Source organism: Musa acuminata, chromosome BXJ1-4 (assembly GCF_036884655.1).
Source record: "Musa acuminata AAA Group cultivar baxijiao chromosome BXJ1-4, Cavendish_Baxijiao_AAA, whole genome shotgun sequence".
Classification (NCBI taxonomy): Eukaryota; Viridiplantae; Streptophyta; class Magnoliopsida; order Zingiberales; family Musaceae; genus Musa; species Musa acuminata.
Window position 1 is genome coordinate 8805649 of NC_088330.1, and position 13526 is coordinate 8819174.

Here is a 13526-nt window from a genome sequence, read left to right on the forward strand (position 1 = left end):
TCACCTTTATTTATTTATTATAAAAAAAATTAATGGTATTGAAGTATTTCTTTTATTATAAGGATAAAAGTGAGTAAGACTCAATTATATTTTGTACTCAAAACATAATATGTAATTATATATTCTTCTTTAAAAAAATATAAATTATAAGGATCAATTTTCGATCCGATTTGGATGGCTAGGATTGATAAATGAATGGTTTATGATAGATTTTTGAAAAAAAACATATCTAGCATCTTACCTTATTTCTTTCATCAAGACTAATAAAACCTATCAATTTTATGAATATTTACCAAAGAAAAAAAATTCTCATAATCTCAAACAATCCAGTAAGGACTAATACAAAAAGAAAAGTTTTACTGGCAAGAAAATATTGGCCTTCTTAGTCTATCATATTTTGTAATCTTATATCATATGCAAGTCCTCAAATTATCAACGAGAACAAAAAAAAGAAAAAGGAACTTTGCCTTTATTGTTAGCCATAATTGAACACGACAGTAATCTTTCACACAAACTAATTAATCTTTCAATCAATCGTGCCCACCAATCAGAAAAGAAACAAAAAGGAAAAGATATTAGAAGCTCACAATCTCCCAATTCATGGCTTCCATGAGCTAAATTTCACCACCAGAGGAGTTCTAACATGGTGTTTGCCATCGGACCATATCAGTGCCCCAAACACGTAGTCACTGTTCCATGATATGCGGTCCTTCGCCTTCATTGTCACCTCAAACTTCTTTTCCTCGCCTACCTTCTCAAACGCCAGCCTCTCGGGGTTCACAGCGACGGCAACGCCACTCGGCTCTATCACCCGAGCCACGTACGTGCCCGGCGACCCGACGTTCTTCACCACGCGCGTCACCGTGGCGGAGACCGACAGCTCTGGGACTGTGATCGATGGATAGTTCAGGTCTTCGATGCGGAGTGGTGTCGGTGGGCACGAGTAGGCTTCTTCTTTGCTGAACATGGCGAGCTGGGTGGAGTTGTAGCCCAGCGCGCACAGGAAGTCGAGGTAGTCGTTGGTCGTCAGGTCGTAGACGAGGCCGGGATCCATGGCGCGGTTCGGCCGGACATGGCCGGAGCCGTAGGCGAAGGACGTGGCCTTGACGAAGGACGAGTTCAGCACCGGCTCCTCCATGTTGTCCCGCGTCCTCGCTGCAACGAGAGAAGTGACATCAAGCATGATTGCGATATGTCTTCGTCCGAGCATGCAAGATTGTTACCGGTCGTCATGATCGCTGATTTGATTGCAGCAGGACTCCAGTCAGGGTGGAGAGTTTTGAGAAGGCCCGCAACGCCGGAGACGTGAGGGCATGACATGGAGGTGCCGGAGACCGAGTTGAAGGCGACGCGGCGGGTGTCGAAGTCTAGATTTGTAGGCCCAACGGCGGCGGAGTAGGCGGCAATAACACTCACCCCTGGTGCAGTGATGTCAGGCTGCAAGCAGTGTGGAGAGCTTTCAGCTAAACAATGGAAGCAAGCCGCATCGGTCATGGGGAGGAGTAATGTGGCGTCTCTGGCGAACCTTGAGGATCTCCGGGGTGATAGTATTAGGCCCCAGAGAGGAGAAGGCTGCCATGAACGGTGCTGGCTTCGTCCCAAGCTCTGTCTTCGGGCTGGTAATGTACCCCAGTGGCGACCTAGAAAAGATTGCAGTGCATGTTATTGCTTGCTATAATACGCCTTAACATGAACGACGGTGAAACCTTACTCGTTGGATTCGAGGTAGGAGAAGAGGGTGAGGCCATCGGAGTAGGTGATATGGGTTGCAGGGAGGACATGCGCGTCCGCTAAGATTTCATTTCCATTGAAGGCATCATTTGCGAGAACCATACCGACGCCACCAGCCTGCAGAACTGCTTCTCCCTTCTCCACTCTTGCAGTGACGCCGCGGAGACACACAACGATCTTCCCTGTCGCCTTCACCGGGTCTAGCGATCCCAAGTAGCACAACCTACTGCAGAATCAAAAGACTGGTGTAAGAATCTTTACTCACGTCATCATTTAATCTTGTTGGTTGAAGTCAGAAGTGCATCCATGGATGACATATAAGAAGAACATTCACTCACGCCTTGTGCTCCGATGCATTGGCATATTTGGCTTCTCTGGAGCTGATCACTGGGTAGGCATTGTTGCCTGGCAATCCCTTTGGAGAAAGACTCTCCCCCTGTGTGAGATGGTTGGAAGAGACATGATGAGAAACAACAAATGCACCAAAAGTCATGTAGAAGAAGATCGAAAAGGAAAGACTGATAAGAATGAAACAGATATGTATCAGGTAAAGATTAACTGAGAACAGAGGTAGTAAACGTGGGTGATGGAAAGCAACCTGAATTCTCTTGTTGTTGTCGAAGATGAGAGAAGAGGGGAACTGCCTGTTCATGGTGCTTGCTCCCACAGTAAGCATCCAAGGTGACAAGTTGGAGACGGTAGCAAGCTGCGGGCCGGAGTTGCCAGCGGAGCAGGCCACCGTGATCCCCTTCCTGACGGCATGGAAGGACCCGATGGCCAACCCATCACGGAAGTAGTCAACCGGGTCTCCACCGAGCGAGACAGAGATGACGTCGACGCCGTCCTCGATGGCTGCGTCGAAGGCGGCGACGATGTCGGCGTCGAAGCACTCGCTGCCGTTGACGGGCGGCCAGCAGACCTTGTAAGCTGCGACGCGGGCGCGGGGGGAGCCGCCCTTGGCCGTGCCGTTGCCGTAGCCGAAGATGTTGGCGCCGGGCACGGCCCCGCCGGCGGCGGTGGAGAGGGTGTGTGTGCCGTGCCCATCGTAGTCGCGCGGGGAGCGGAAGGTGGCGTTGAGCGGGCCAACCATGACTTCGTAAGCCTTGTTGAAGTACCTCGCGCCGATCAGCTTCCTGCATCCAAGAATTGTTCTTGAGACTGCAACACACAACAGAATCTGTCTCGCTACTACAGTAGAATCTACTGCAAGCAAGCATGCATGCACATTCTTTCTTGCATACATCAACCATAATTGTTAGTAAAACTTGGTATTACAATAGGACTGCTTCCAAATTCCTATAGAAAAACTTCTCAATATACCAAAAAAAGATTGCATATATTGATCCTCCTCAAACTTCATATTAGCGAGTTCTAAATCCCATTAATATTGAAATAACAAAAGAAATACAAGTTATGAGACTTGTTTTTGATACAAATTGATAAGCTTTATTTATTGGAACCCTGCACACGATATTTAATAGCAAGTCTGCTCTTCATCTCCGTAAAAAGTCAGAACCAGAGTGGTTGTTTGACCAATAAAAATGGAGCCTTGTGCAGGGTGCCAACATGAATTTGTTCTTCAGATATGCCTCCTCCAGGAGATCCCTCACCAGATACCTCCAAACTAGTGTCGTTTAATTCATTGTATTCTCTGTAACTAAAATCCATGGGCAAGCAAGCAGAAAAGTAGAGTTAGCGTGTGATTGGATGGACAGGATTGGTGATCTCAAGCCAGGGTAAAAGAATGTTTAATGATGCCTTAGGAGACCATGGTGTCCTATTTGATCAGTTGGATCTGGAACAGGGTCTTCTAGCTTTCCAGGAAGAAAACATTATAGTGGTGGATTGTACAGTCTTTGAAAGGTTATATTATCTAGGACATCAAGCTGGCTACTGCAGATAAAAGAAACTGGAAGATGAATTGTGTTTGTCTTCCCACATACTCACTCAGGCAATGCTACATGATATATATTATACGAGAAATGAAAGATCTGGAGTCATGTTCACCTTTATCCAGAATGTGCTTACTTTGAAGAAGCAGACAAATTTTTGAAAGAAAAAGAATGATCAGAAGGAGACCTACAAACTTGCATATTTTCCAAAACCATCATACTTTTTTGTTGAGTTAGATCTTGTTATGCCAGATAATTAATGGAGAAGTGTCAGAGATAAGGACTTTGAATCAATTAGGATAAAGCATGTACCTGCTGAAAGTTGTAGGCTTTTAAATGGAAGGAATGGGTGCTATCGTGTTCATGATTGATGAGTTTGAGATTTTTTTATGGTGTAAAAACTAACAAGTAGATTGTGTAAGGGTTTCTTCCATGCTATAGCTGACAAAGATTTGAACTCACTTTGATGGCTCAAAACTTTCTTTCTTCTTACTATAGAATAATATTTTCCCTTATGATAATAGTGATGAACATTGTAGGCTGATACAGCTAATTTAGATGACATCGATCGACATCACTCACTTTCACTAATATTAAAAAAGTATGACAATCCAAATAATAATAACTGTGGATATTTATAGTACTGAAAACACATACAGGAGCTTTGTTGCTCCACCTTGTTCAGAAGAACATTTCTTTTGCAGAAGCTTCTGTTCTATCTCAATTATCTCCAAGTGAAACTATTCATATTTAAAATGTCAAGTTCAATTAAAACTACTTTGTTCAAGTCACATATAAAGTAATTGGTGGCTCCTACACCTCTGCTTAGTCAAAAAATAAATTAATAAGATCTATGGAATGTTGAAAAAGAGTAGTAGCAAGTGAAACATCCATGACTTTGCTAAATGAAAATTAAAAATGCAATATCATGCAACATATAAACATGGAGGTAACTTCATGAATCTCATTGCTTAAAATCACATGATGATAAGGACTACAGCATACAGTAGACAGATGATTCTACTTTATATCTCTCTCACCATATGTACATGTTTTTTAGACAAGAAAATTTAGGTCCAAGTGGCATGCATCTATCAGAAAGGGCAGTGCCCTTTCCAATTATTGGTCCAGAATAAGTTCTAAAGACAAGGAAGTAAAGACTGCAGAAATAGACCTGTTGCATGAAAAACTTTCATCAAAGTCATTCTGACAGATTCCTTTCCACTTTGATGGAATTGGTCCCAAGTCATCATCTTTAAAGCTTTGTGCTTCTGGCCACACCCCTAAACATCCACAACCATAAGAAAACAAGCCTAGAAGAATCAGCTTGCCATCAATATAGACTGTTGGAGAATGGTCAATAAAAGCTTGGATTGGTTGATTAGTCAATGGTCCCAGACATACTTCTTTGACAAAGAACACCACTTGTGTCCCCAATTGACTAATTGAAGCAAGTGAGCTTCATGTTTTAGATTGGTATTGCCAACATGTCTAGATTCAAATTCTGAATTAGAATAATGGAGGTGAAGAACTACACGCAGATGGCAAGAAGGTGCCTGTTGACAGAGGGCACAGAGCCAAGTCAACTATTTTAACAAGTGCAGACTTCTGATCTTTTTAGATCTTTTCTTCTCCTACCAATGCAATGGAGGAAAAGGTCAAGATGCATTTCTAAACTGATGGAAGTAATACCTATCAATAAGATAAAGACAATTTGTTGTTTCATGAAAATGTTACAGAAACTGAACTGTCGATGTGAAAGGATGATAGTGAACCAAATTTTCTCCTGAGGAAAAAAATTGTAGTAAAAAGTAAAAAGCAGAATCGAACTGTGATACCAGTATCAAGATTTGCAATGATGGTGTCTTCTCCGAATCGAGCCTTTCTCCACAGTGATTGCTTTGGAACCCTGCCATCCCTCTCGAGGCCGAGGAATTCCCAGGAATGAGTAGTATGAAGTGTGTAGCCTCTGTTAGGAATCACCGAAAGAACTCCAGGGTACTCTAACCACAAGAACAGAAAGCAATGATTGAACAGGACCTTCTCTCGAAGAGCACAACATCTGAACAAGAACCGAAGACAAGCCCTACCTGATACCTTCATGGCCTCTTCCACCTCGAGGTAGGCCGCAAAGCCATTGATGTGGTGGGTGTACGAGTAGAAGATTGCATCTCGGACCTTCTCCTTGCTGTTTTTGATCAACAACATCAGACTCTGACAAGATAGATCGATCAAAACCCAAAATTACTTGTACGATTTCTTTCTTACTCCTCCAGCACCGAACCTAACAGCTCGTAGTGAGACTCCGTGGCTCTCTTGGAAGCCTCCAGAGGGGACAATTCGGAGCTGTGCGAGTGCTCCCCGAGGTACACTACATAGGCCTGCAACAAGGATTCGTCCATAAACAGGAAATCAGATTGTGGCGTGTCAGAAAATTCTGATCTTTGGAGGAAACAGAGGAGGAACAGATTGAAGGCAATGCCTGCTTAGCAGCAAAAACGGATCTTGGAAGCAGGAGAGGGAAGAGGAAGAAAGCAAGGAGAAGCGGCGCTGTGTTTCTCCTCGCGATCTCCATCTCCTCCTCGATCCAGAAGACTGAAAGAGCGTTCTCGGTTCCTCTCTTACCGTTTTGTAGCTCGGAAACTGAAGCCGCTCTTCAATGATCGGTAGGGATTAAATTATCTTTTTAATTAATTAATTAATTAATTATTATTATTATTATTATTGTTATCATTATCAAGAAAATGGATTGTCCGAACCCAAAAAAAAAAACATGAAAAGAGTTGAAGGGATTTTAATGAGGATAGCGAACTCCTTATACCAAATTAAAGGATGAAAATTGACAGGAATTATAATTTTAAGCTAAATTTCATCTTCACCAATGAAAAAAAAAAAAAGAAACATGCGAAGTTAATTTATATCTAAGCTAGAAATTATATTGTATTTATTAATCAGATATAATCTCTATTAATATAACATTAGTCGCAATGCATTTAATATGGCCCGAAATATATATTTTATTTATCAACTACCCACTGACATGAACTCGAGTTAGAAATTTGAATTAAAAATTTATTCCATCGATGTCAAAGTTCTTTTTTGAGACTCAAATGAATTAAATTATATGTGGCTAAAGAAAGACATACCCGATTTGATTTGGCCAATTTCGGTTCAGCTTCATATATATATATATATATATATATATATATATATATATATATATATATATATATATATATATATATATATATATATATATATATATATATATATATATATATATATATGATAAAACATATTTTGGTTCCTGAGTCACCACCGACGTCATACGCCATGTCCCAACCAATATCAGAATCCGACGTCACACGCTATCAGAACCCTGTGATAACTACGTCAAGTTAAGTTCCGTACTGAGACACTATGCGACACCGACTATCCCGAGGGCTCGGGGCGATGCCGTCTAACGTCGCTCAGGCATCCCCCAAGACGCTAGGTTGTCAGAAAAGCCATCCCATCCCACAAGGGTCAGCGGCCACACCGAACCAAGATGTAACCAATCCTCGCACGATAATATATAAACCCCAACCGACGTCCGGCCGGGGGAGGAAAAAACTCGATATAAAAATACTCTACTGACTTGCTTGTCGGAGGGGCCAAAGTCAGGAAGCACCTGACGAAGGCCATTTTGCAAGAAGGCGGACACCCTCGAACGGTGAGCGCCTCAACCCGGGAATTGCCATCCAGTACACAAGGACGCGTTGTCATTCATCCCAGAGTCGGAGAGACGTGTCCCATCACAAACGGCGCCCGGGTCGGCAAACCAAGAAACGCTGATCAACATCCTCTCACGAGGGCCCAGTCGACTCCGCCAGCTCGACTCTTACCCGAGTTGCTCCGAAACGACCACCCCTGAGCGGCAAGCATCTCGACCCAAGAGATACCTTCCATCGCACAAGGGAGAGCAGTGAGCCGGCCTGGATCCTGACCAACATCGACCAACATTCCTTCCCGAGAGCGTGGCCACCTCATCATCCTACTTACTTTGCAAGAAGCTCTCGATATCAACTCACAGACCTAACTATGCTGACTCATCACCACGGTACTTTTGTTCATAACAATATATATATATATATATGAATATATATATATATATATGAATGACTTAAAATTATTATATAAAAATAATAGGTATTTTGACTAAAGATGGTTGACTAAGTTTATTGGACAGATGTTAATGCGAGTGAAGGATTTAAACATTTCAAAGGATATGTATGTGCAATACTAAATATTAGAAAGGCAAATCCCATGAAACCAATGTGCATTGGGTGGGTGACGAACAATTTCAACATGTTTTTCTTGTTGATTTAGATTACTTGAGTGATTCGGTAGATTAGCAATCCATCAAAAGAGGTGAGTGGTTGAGTTAAATTAAACTTTTCTTATATTAGACTTAATTGATCATGGAATGAAATGGGGCCCAAAGGATATTCTTATTGAAAAGTAATTATCATAAAGTCATTGAGAGTTGGAATAGATGCAAACTATTTAATGTCATGATAGTGAATAGGTAGTTGCATTATTTGAAATCCAAGGATATATAAAGCATGACATTTGACTAATTTTAAGCCATAATAATTAAAAACAATATTTGAAATCTAAGTATTGTGATCTTAAGCTTCCATTGCTCAAGGTCTACTGTTCTTGTTTTTTCCAAATCATGGGGATTAATGACTCGTTCTGGAATCCTTAATGGAATTTTTATAATCAAGATTACAAGCACATAAATGATGACAAATCTTCTATTCTACAGTGATTATTGGACAAAATTAATCATCTAGGAGTTCATCATTGCATTAATGTGGCCACTAAAAGAGATCAAACACCAATAGGCATGCCTGGATTTGATGATGAAGCACAATTTTGATCTTCCACATTCATCCTACTTTCTCTCTTCGAGTGCAGAGCTGTTCTCACAGAAGACGCCGTCAGATCAGATCCCTTTGCAGGACAAAGAATCCAATCAACTGTATCATCTCTCCTCGTCATTCCCTCATGCACACTGCATGCACGGAAAGCTTCGCCATGGACGCAGTGCGGTGGGAAGCAGTCTCTCTTTAGTTCCGTGCATTGAGAACCCCACTGCAGCAAGCTACAGTCGCCATGGTTGGACACCTGATGCCGTGGGCACCAATACGATGTCGACAGCCAATCCTGCGGAGATATTTCTCGCAGAAAGTAAGCAATGCGCAGGGCCAGATCTCCATCTGCCTTCAGCCTTCTGCAACTTTCACTGTTCATCATCGCAGCTTTTTTACTTCTGCTTCAACCTGTAAAGCACCAATCTCATTTTGGGTTTTTCTATGAGTGTTACGTTCTTTTTTATATCCTCAAAGAATTCTAACAAGATAAATAAAAAAAATTTTCACCCTTTGTATCAGATTTGTTGGTGAATCTTTACGTTGTGACCGAGGTATCCAATGTTGCCCACATGGATGCTCGGGTGACGAGGGCGAGCGTCGGGTCGGATTAGATTCGAGCTTCGTCCCTCGAGTGCGGTCTTCTCTTTTGGCGAGTGGCCTGTTTTTCCACCGCTGGACTCGTCGAGGTCGAGAGGGGGATTTTTCGACTCGACTAATCCAAAGCTTAAGTTAACTTTTGGTGAAATAAGATAGAGTTGAGTGTTTGAAGTCCCCTCTTTCCTTATTAAGAAGGGTTAGCTTTTATACCTATGATGATGAGTTGGTTGTATGGGGTCAATTAACTACAGTCGACTCCTCGGGCGGCCGACTTTAGCTTCTATATGACCGTCGACCGACCTGCACAGATCGGCGTCGCACGATGCTGCCCCGAGCTTTCCGGGACGGTTGTACCGTGATGATGTCGTTCGTACAGAGGGGGCGGCAAGCGGTTGCATGCCACGTGTGTGCTGCGCACCACATCGTACTTGAGGTTCCACGTCTGCATCGTCGTGTCTGCTTACCTGGGTCCACGTGGGCAATGCCAAAATATGCCCTATCATTCTCTCTCTCCCCCCCCCTCCCCCCCCAAGAGGTGTGCCCCGGGTTCCACATGGGGGGGGGGCTCGGGGCATGGCTTGGTGCCTTTTGTTAGTTGGGTTGGCTGTCGTGCTTGGACTGGTGGTTCAGTCGTCGATTGATCGGGAGCTTCTATTCGGGAGCTCGACTAGTCGAGCGACATAACTCAAGGACTGGGCTAGCCGAGCAACACTACTCGGGTGTCGGACTGATCGAGCTATACTGCTTGGGCATGTGACTCGGACATTGGACTGGTCGCGAGGCGTGGCTCGGGCATCGGACTGGCCGAGACGTGCCGCGGACATTGGATTGACCGCGAGGTGTGGCTCGGGCGTTTGGATTGGCCGGGCCGTGACTTGAACATTGGACTAGCAGTAAGGCATGGCTCGGGCATTTGATTGGTCGCGAGGCGTGACTCGTATATTGGATTGGCCGAGTAGCACTACTCGGGTACTGGGGACTAGCCTGGCCGAGCAGTGTGGCTCGGGCGCTGGCTTGGCCGAGCAGCATCACTCGGGCCCATGTTTGGCCAAGAAGCTGCTTTGACATCGACTAAACTGACCAGCGACTTGTTGCGCATGACAGAACTGAGCTTTGCTGCTCGAGCAGCACTAGCTTGGTCGAGCAACATCACTCGGGCCCATGTTTGGCCGAGAAGCTGCTTGGATCTCAACTAAACCGAGAAGCAATTTGCTGCACTTGACTGAACTGAGCAGCGACTTGCTGCACATGACTGATCCGAGCTGTGCTGCTTAAGCAGCACTGGCTTGGCCAAGCAACATCACTCTGGCATATGTTTGGTCGAGCAACGACTCAGACCTCGACTGAACCGAGTAGCGATTTGCTGCACATGATTGAACCAAGCAGCAACTTGCTGCACATGACTGAACCGAGCTGTGTTGCTTGAGCAGCACTACTCGAGCACTGGCTTGGCCGAGCAGCATCACTCGGGCCCATGTTTGGCCGAGTAGCATCACTCGGGCCCATGTTTGGCCGAGCAGCGGCTCGGACCTCGACTGAACCGAGCAGAGACTGATTGCACATGATTGGCCGAGCAACATTACTCAGACACTGGGGACTGGACTAGCCGAGCAATGTATCTCAAGCATTGGCTTGGCCGAGCAACACTACTCGGGCCCATGTTTGGCCGAGCAGCTATTCAGACATTGAATAAACTCAGCAGAGACTGATTGCACATGACTGGCTGAGCAACACTCCTCGGGCACTGGAGATTGGAGCGGCCGAGTAGCGTAGCTCGAGCATTGAACGAACTGAGCAATGACTGATTGCACATGACTAGCCGAGCAACACTGCTCGGACATTGGGGACTGGATTAGCCGAGCAACGTAGCTTGGGCATTGGCTAAACATCTTGAGAAGCACCTCCTCTCTTTTTTTTTTTATCTGCACATCTTGGGCTCTTCTTCTGGTCTTGTCGTGGCGGGTCTTCTTCTTTCCTCGATTTGCTAACATGGGTAGCTCTTGGTGGGGTCTTTTGTGTGACTCATCGTGCTTTCTTGCCACTAGTGCCTTTTTGTAATAACATACTGGTTAGCTCGTTGGAGCATCTTAGGAACGGTCGCTGGTGATCTCTCGATCAGCGACCATAAGAACCATGAAGGTCTTAGACTCGTCAAGAACGCCTGCATAACCAAGGAGGGGTGGGCATCTGGAACCCCTCGGATCTCAGTGGCAAAGCGAGCAACGAAGAGGGAGAGAGATTCATCCTCCTTTTGCCTTAGCCCGAGGAGCATGGTTGCGAATGGTTTAGGTCGTGCGCGGGCTAAGAAGTGAAGCTCGAGTTCCCTTGTAAGCTGATCAAAAGACGAGACCGATGACGGCCTCAATCAGTTTTACCACATCCAAGCCGGGCCTCAAAGGGTGGTAGGAAATTCCCAACACATCAGGGCGTCAGAAGTGCCATATAGGGTCATCTAGGCTTAAAAGGTGGCGACATGCTCTGTTGGATCGGAGCCACCATCATAGGCCTCCAGCGTCGAGAGGCGAAAGTTGAGGGGGATAGGCCTATCCTAAATTTCTTGGGCAAAGGGAGACCCGATCAAGGTATTTTCCCTGAGCTCCTCCTTGGATTTATGGAGTTCCCTTTGAACCTCATCGATGCGCCGATTTGCCAACCGTAATTGGGCCCAAAGCGAGTCATCCGCCAAGTCGAGCGATAGGGTGTTGGCTTCGGGGAAGGTCAAGGCGCCACATATGGGCACAGGGACATTGTGCTCTGTTGCTAGCCTCGGGTGTCTCGATTGCTCCCCGATTGGGGAGTGGGCATTTGGAGCCAGAGGTGGCTGGTTGACCGGGGTGGCATTGTGAGGTGTAGGGATGAGCATAGGTTGGATCACGGGCGATAGCCGTGGGGGGCGAATTGTCTGCTAAGCTAGTTGGGGTATGAGAGGTGCGATGGTTCGCATCATCTCAACTAATGCTTGCACTTGGTGGGTGAGGCTGAGGAACGTCTCGGTTGAGACTGCAAGTTGCCCCGTGATGTTCTCAGGAGGTGACAACCTGAGATCAATGAATAGCCGCCAATAGCAGCTCGGGGTCGCGGCCGAGATATTCTCTTATATGCTTGGAGGAAGTGAGAGTTACCCTCCAAACCCGAAGGTCGGGTGAGTCAGGGGTGGCTCTTCTTTGGGATGCTCTCTCGGGTTGCTTGATTGGGGGCGTCCTTATGACTCGGGCCCTCCTTCTAGCGCCAAAATGTTGGTGAACCTTTACACCGTGGCCGAGGTGTCAGCACGGCTTGGTCCAATCCCAGATGTACAAGGTTGCCCAAGTGGATGCTCGGGTGGTGAGGCCAAGCGTTGGGTCAAGTCGGGTTCGAGCTTCGTCCCCCGAGCACAGTCTTCTCTCTTGGCGAGTGGCCTGCTTCTCGGGTGGTGAGGGCAAGCGTCGGGTCGGGTCGAGTTCGAGCTTCATCCCTCGAGCGCGGTCTTCTCTCTTGGCGAGTGGCCTGCTTCTCTATCGCTGGACTCCTGCACACAGGTTGAGGTCGGGAGGAGGATTTCCCGACTCGACCCCTCCAAAGCTTAAATAAACTTTTGGTGAAACGAGATAGAGTTGAGTGTTTGATGTCCCCTCCTTCCTGATTAAGGGGGGTTAGCTTTTATACTTGGGAGGATGAGTTGGTCGTACGTGGTCAATTAACTACGGTCGACTCCTCGAGCGACCGACTTTAGCTTCTGTACGAGCATCGACCGACCTACACGGATCAGCGTCGCGCGACACCGCCCCGAGCTTTCCGGGACGGTTGTACCGTGATGATGTCGTTCGTACAGAGGGGGCGGCAAGCGACTACCCGCCACGTGTGTGTTGCGCGTCACATCGTACTTGAGGTTTCACGTTTGCATCATCGTGTCTGTTTACCTGGATCCACGTGGGTAATACCAAAATATGCCCTAACAAGATTGATCCAAGGATAAATGGGTTATAATTATTTTATCAGTTATACGTTTTAAAATAAGATTATAATATTTTTGATACCTTCATAGAAAAAAGAGAGAGAGAGAGAGAGAGAAGCATTGAGTTTCTATTATATACATATCGTTGTCTAAGGTAATCGTCATGTGTCGCATTCAAAATAGGGATACATGACATTAGTTGAAGTGCAAATGAGTCGGAATGAGTTGGACAAGGAGAAGGAATTTATTACATGTCAGTATCAACGAGAAAAGAATGAGATAAAGACGGTGTTAGAGAAAACTAAATATTTTTCTTCACATCTATTCTCCACTTCCTCCAGGCAAAAGAGAAGGCTGTGGATTAAGTCATGAACTAAACCTCTCTTTGATCTGTTTTCATTTAATTTTGGTATTATTTCATGTCCTTAGATGTCGTTTGACATGTATTGCTAA

At 45.3% G+C, this 13526-nt stretch overlaps 1 protein-coding gene across 1 annotated transcript; it reads right to left on the reverse strand.

The window, feature by feature from the left end:
* Window positions 1–451: 451 nt before the first annotated feature.
* On the reverse strand, window positions 452–6264 carry LOC135645856 (subtilisin-like protease SBT5.3). Its single transcript, XM_065164688.1, has 11 exons — window positions 6106–6264; window positions 5892–6004; window positions 5714–5811; window positions 5462–5626; window positions 4798–4906; window positions 2330–2864; window positions 2070–2167; window positions 1712–1957; window positions 1526–1640; window positions 1224–1437; window positions 452–1155 (listed from the first exon to the last, which is right to left on the reverse strand). The coding sequence occupies exons 1-11, from the start codon at window positions 6196–6198 to the stop codon at window positions 599–601; spliced, it is 2343 nt and encodes a 780-aa protein (XP_065020760.1). The 5' UTR covers window positions 6199–6264; the 3' UTR covers window positions 452–598.
* Between the last annotated feature and the right edge of the window lie 7262 nt (window positions 6265–13526).